General features: G+C 41.9%; 1 protein-coding gene across 1 annotated transcript in view; it reads right to left on the bottom strand.

Annotated features, from left to right (window-relative positions):
- Nucleotides 1–830: 830 nt before the first annotated feature.
- SAMD3 (sterile alpha motif domain containing 3) overlaps nucleotides 831–5725 on the bottom strand; it is a 46828-nt gene continuing 41933 nt past the window's right edge. The window contains exons 7-10 of the mRNA XM_023512623.1: nucleotides 5438–5638; nucleotides 2175–2346; nucleotides 1341–1423; nucleotides 831–1115 (exon numbers count right to left, since the gene is read on the bottom strand). Of these exons, the coding sequence (XP_023368391.1) occupies nucleotides 831–1115; nucleotides 1341–1423; nucleotides 2175–2346; nucleotides 5438–5638 (741 nt within the window). The remainder of the gene's footprint in view (nucleotides 1116–1340; nucleotides 1424–2174; nucleotides 2347–5437; nucleotides 5639–5725) is intronic.

The raw sequence follows: 5725 nt of genomic DNA on the forward strand, positions 1-5725 counted from the left end.
GGGTTTGAACTCGCCACCTCCAGTATGTGGAGCCAGCGCCCTACTCCTTGAGCCACAGGCACTGCCCAACACTGATATTCTGATAGTAACATCAAGAGCACTTTTAAACTGTAGTTTTGTAGTTTTTCCCTCATGAAATACATGGAAAGAAGTGAAAGTACAGTGAGTTTTGTTGGACCCTAAAAGCCCTGTACAATCATTGTCACGGCAAGGTAAACAGCATTATAACCTGTGACTCTGGGCATAGCCAGTTAGGCACACAGGACAAGTCACTGTGTCCCTAGGGCAGAAAGCAGTAGCAGAGGAGCACAGGTCACTGACGTCGGCACCTGTGTTAGCAACATCAGCCAGCAACAAGGAGACCTCCAGAACGCAGCAGCCCTCACCCTCAACAAATGATTCAAGGAGACCAAAGCTCCTAGCGCCACACAGGTGCCCTGGAGGAAAATGTTCAACTTGAAGGTGTCAAGCAGTGTCCAGACCCAAGACACAGGCCACAGTGTGTGGAGCTCCTGTCACTAAATCTTTTAAACATCACAGTGTCCTTTAAAAAACTAAGTTAACTTAGAAAGTATAACCTTGATTGTGGAATTCCTAAGAAGTCAAATCAAAAGAAAAGTAACAACTCCTTAATTAAGTAGCATTTTATTACAGAATTTCACAAAGAACTTAATATCTACGTGTAAAGATAGAGGCCTTGGGATTTACCATCAGTGAGAACACAGTGATTTTCTAATACCTACCTCTTACCACAACCATAAAGCAAAACAATTTTTTATTACGTTTCAGCTTTCCCACAGGAAAATTCGGATACAATCCTTGGCATGCTTTTAATTAACTGGGTGTTGAAATTCTACTTCCCTTTCCTTTTCTTTCAAGGTAGGAAAATAGGGACTGTGCACATCAAAAATCAATGTCTCTAGAAAGTTGAGGGTTTGGGCTAGTCTTCTTGGACACTCAATGCCAAATACACGAAAGGCTGCTACTAGAACAGCCAAGGCAGTCACACAGTTATCCACCTTCGTGAGCCTCTCCTTCTCTAAATATAAAGAAAATTCGCAGACCTCAATGTTGAAAGGGTTTTTAACTTCTAACACAGGCGTGGATGTTTGCACCTGAAGAAAGGAATAGAGTCATGGTCAGGATGGGCAAAACAGCTAAATACCATTATGAAACATGCCTGAATTTGATCATGATACTACAATACATAAGCTTGTTGCGATTTAGTATATTTGTTAAGTATGACAAAATATACTCTAAAATAGTATATCAGTCTGCTTTGTAATAAATTATGGGAAGATGTAAATTGTCAAAACCAAGGCCATTAACATACTGCACACCTTCTTATTCACGACGACAAAAAGACTGGGGTCATCCCCAAAAACATCTGGGAGAAGTAAACATGTGGCTGTCATCTTCATGTCTGTCAAAGTAAACATGTTTCCAAAGTCAGTGTTTAGCAATGGTAAGCTTCTAGCCATTCTTGTAAGCAAAGCTAGTATTACAACATCTGGATAGAACAAGCTACCCTCCTTAGATCAGCATTCCACAACCTGTCTTAACCACAGCCTTTTCTAATAAAACGTTCAAAATTTCATGTGTGCTCTGCAGATCCTACCAGAGGAAGGCAAGAGGTGTGTACTTTCTATCAGCCAGGATGGTTTCCCCTTGCTTCACCCTGTGATTTAATATCATAAAATGAACAGGTGACTAGTTCCCTAAATACAATCTTACAATATTGAGTGCACTTTAAAAATCTATAGCTGAAAAGTCTGGGCACTGTGGGTGGCTCACCCCTATAATCCTAGCACTCTGGGAGGCTGAGGTGTGTAGATCTCTTGAGCTCAGGAGCTGGAGACCAGCCTGAGCAAGAATGAGACCCTGTTTCTGAAAAATAGCTGAGGTAAGAATTTTCCTTGAGCTTAAGAATTTGAGGTTGCTATGAGCTATGACGCCACAACACTACGGAGGGTGACAAAGTGAGATTCTGTCTAAAAAAAAAAAATAGTAAAATAAAAATATACCTATACTCCTCCCTCATTTGAAAAAATATTTTTTCTTTCTTACCAGTTGTCTTCCAGAATTTCACTTATTACCAAAGCAAAGTTTTTGTCAATACGCTGAATTATTCAGAGAACTGAGACCAGATCACCCCACCCTGCCGATTTACTAACATTTCAACATGTCTTCATCTGTGTACTGTTTCATTTTTTCTTGCAATGCAATATTGATTGGATTGTCCACCACTGAAAAAGAAGTCAGTATATTTTCTGAATAGGATTCCAAAATGTGCCTTATTTTCTTATAAATATCTGTTCTTGTAAGAAGTTGGAATTCTCTGAACATCTGATAAGAGAAGAAAGCAATAGAAATATCAGATCGCAAGAAAAGCTAACATAGGCTGGGCGCCAGTAGCTCAAGAGGCTAAGGCGCCAGCCACATACACCAGAGCTCGTGGGTTTGAATCCAGCCCAGGCCTGCTAAACAACAATGACAACTACAACCAAAAAATAGCCAGGCATTGTGGTGGGCACCTGTAGTCCCAGCTACTTGGGAGGCTGAGGCAAGAGACCCACTTAAGCCTAGGAGCTGAAGGTTGCTGTGAGCTGTGACACCACAGCACTCTACCCAGGGTGAAAGCTTGAGGCCCTGTCTCAAAAAAAAACAAAAAAAAAGTGTTTCTTTAAAGGGTGTTAAACTTTGTTCTGACAGTAAATTCCTGGTCTCTCCTCTGGTCCTGTTAGAGTTGATGTTATCATTTGTTTGCCTATTTTTTCTTGGTGTTTGTCCTAGTCTGACCTAGGAGATGCTTCTGGCTCTAATTTAGGGCCTGGTTCTCACTAATAAGGCACTGGCTTTCTTACGTCCCAAGTGGATGCCTGGGGTGCTCAGTGGGGTCTCTCCACTCTGAGCCAGCGTTCTCTTAATTGTCCACACTGGAAAATCTCAGCCTCAGCCAAGATTGGCACTGTGTAGACTTGTGTCCCCACTCTTGGTTTCTCCAGTGCCCTGTCCTGCATAAACCAGCCCCTCCCTGACTCCCAAACCAATTTCTTCCGGGTCAGTTCAGTGGGACCACCCACCACTTTGGCTGATGAGGTAGCACATGAACCCTGAAGCAGAAAACCCAGCACAGTGCCGTGTTTCCTTTTTATTAAGGAGCAGAGTACTGCGGTGTCTGTTGTATAAGACCTGAGAGCAGCTACCAGAATGGAGTCCAGCACTAGTTACTCCATCATGGCCTAAAGCAAAAGTCAGATTTAAAAAAAAAAAAAATTATATTTTTTTCTGACACAGAATCTCACTGTCACCCTGGGTAGAGTGCCATGGTATCATAGCTCACAGCAACCTCAAACTCGGGCTCAAGGGATTCTCTTGCCTCAGCCTCCATAGTAGCTAAGACTATAGGCGCCTGGCTAGTTTTAGATATGGGGTCTTGCTCTTGCTTAGACTGGTCTCCTAGCACTCTGGGGGGCCGAGGTGGTAGGATCACTTGAACTAGAGTTCAAGACCACCCTGAACAAAAATCACACCCTGTCTGTACTAAAAATAGAAAAATTAGCCAGGCATTATAGTGCATGCCTGTAGTCCCAGCTACCTGGTAGGCTGAGGCAGATCCTCTAGCCCAGGGGACAGAGCAAGACTCTGTGTCAGGAAAAATTAAAAAAGTGCAGTCATTATAAAAACCATTCTCCAATCCATATTTTGGAAAGGGTGAAATACCTAAGGGAATGAGGAAGAACAGTGGGAGATAAAAGCAAGTACATGGATATGGCCTTCAGTCTGGAAAGTCTGCTTTTCACTCAGGCCACAGGGGAACCTGGGCCAGAAGGGATCTCACCTGACCTCATGGATGAGGGCCTGAGCTCAAGTGATCCTCCCTCCTCAGCCTCCCAGAGTGCTAGGGGACCAGCTTGAGCAAGACCACCTTGAAAGGCCACTTAACATAGTCTATGTATTTTTTCCTAAAGATGGGGTCTTGCTATGTTGCCCAGGCTGGTGTCAAATTCTAGGCCTTCATTTCAAGGCTGTGCTCCAATGAAGACCCCTAAGGCTGCAACGTTAGTGACCAGAGCAGCCTTACCAACCATCCACTAATCCTGTCAGCATCCAAAAATCAGTACTGCATTTCCATGTCACTCTCTGCTCTCTGCTTGGCAGTTTTAAAACTATTGATATTTAAACATGTTCCCTACATTTATAGAGTGTATTAACTATCAGTATGGTAGGTTTTGGCTTTAAGGCTATATTTTGTAGGTGTGTCAATTTGGCATGCTTTTCTAATAGCCAGAGGCTGCCAGTGATTACTGTTCCTAGCAACCCAAAGACTAAGAGGAAACAAGCAAAAGCCAAGGCAGGGTTAGAGGATTAGGTGGATTAATCCATGTAAAGCACTTAGAACGTGCTGTTGCATAGTAAGCACTCAGATGTTTGCTATTAACATTATTATTAAAATAATACAGGCGAATTCTTTCTTTTCTCTTTTCCCCCCACCCATCCTGGTGGCAAATTCTTATTTCAGGTTTTCTGGGGGGGAAAAATGTAAAATATTTCATGTTTAATTGGGTGGACTATACCCACAGAATTCCTCTATAAAATGTGTTCCCAAGTATAAACTTTGATGTACCTTTCATTATAGAGCATAGCTAAAATTATATTAAAGTTTTAAGACCCTTGAATGGTCCCCTTAAACTAAATGGAAGGGTATTTAATTTACCCATGAGACTTCATATATTTTTAAGACTACTTTATGTGATCATTGGGATCCTTGTATAGTAATAGTTCCTTAATAAAGCTTCCTAGTTTGATTGTTGAAAAGCCTTCATAGAGAAAATAATTAACACTAGAAATAGCCCTAAGTCATGATCCCCCAGCCTCTGTGATAAGTCTGGTAACAGAGAACTCTTCAGTTCTGAAGGCAGCCAGTGCCTCATCTGACCATGCTTCCTGAAATGTTTACCAAATGATCCTAGCTGGATTTAGTCCGTTGGGCCTCACACCCTGAGATCCACACCCACTGTCTTGCTACTTGTCCTATTACCACTCCAAAAGGAAAGAGGAAAAAAATCAGTTTGGACACTATAATCAGAGAGAATTATAAGTGAGTAAAAATACCAGCCAGGCATGGTAATTCATGCCTAAAATCCTAGCACTTTGAGGGTCCAACGCAGGAGGATTGCTTGAACCCAGGAGTTTGGGACTAGCCTGAGTAATAGTGAGACCCACCTCTGTACAAAAAACATAAAAACTAGCCTGGCGTGGTGACACATGACCTGTAGTCCTAGCTACTCAGTAGGCTGAGGCAGGAGGAGTGTTTGATCCCGGGAGTCTGAGGTTGCAGTGAGCTAAGATGATGCCACTGCACTTTATCCAGGGCAATGAAGCAAGACCCTATCTCAAAAAAAAAAAAAAAACAAAAACAAAAAACAAAAAAAACCTGATAAGGGCACTTCAAGAAAGGAAACAGTTTAAGGATGTCCTTCCGAGGTGTTCTGCTGCCGATCATCTTTCTTCTGATTTCCAGAGTCTGGCTCATCCTCTTGTCAATTTCTGTCCAGTTCTTTTCTGTTTTCACATATTCTTGCTGGAACCAATTAATATGTTCGTCTACCTCAGAATTTAAACAAACAACTTCTCCCTGCAAAATGTATTTAAATTACCAATGAATTCCATGTTTCAAGTAGTAGTTGCATACTTAATGAAAACTTGAATTACAGACTCAAAA

Source organism: Otolemur garnettii, unplaced genomic scaffold, assembly GCF_000181295.1.
Source record: "Otolemur garnettii isolate 467f Iridium unplaced genomic scaffold, OtoGar3 scaffold00002, whole genome shotgun sequence".
NCBI lineage: Eukaryota > Metazoa > Chordata > Mammalia > Primates > Galagidae > Otolemur > Otolemur garnettii.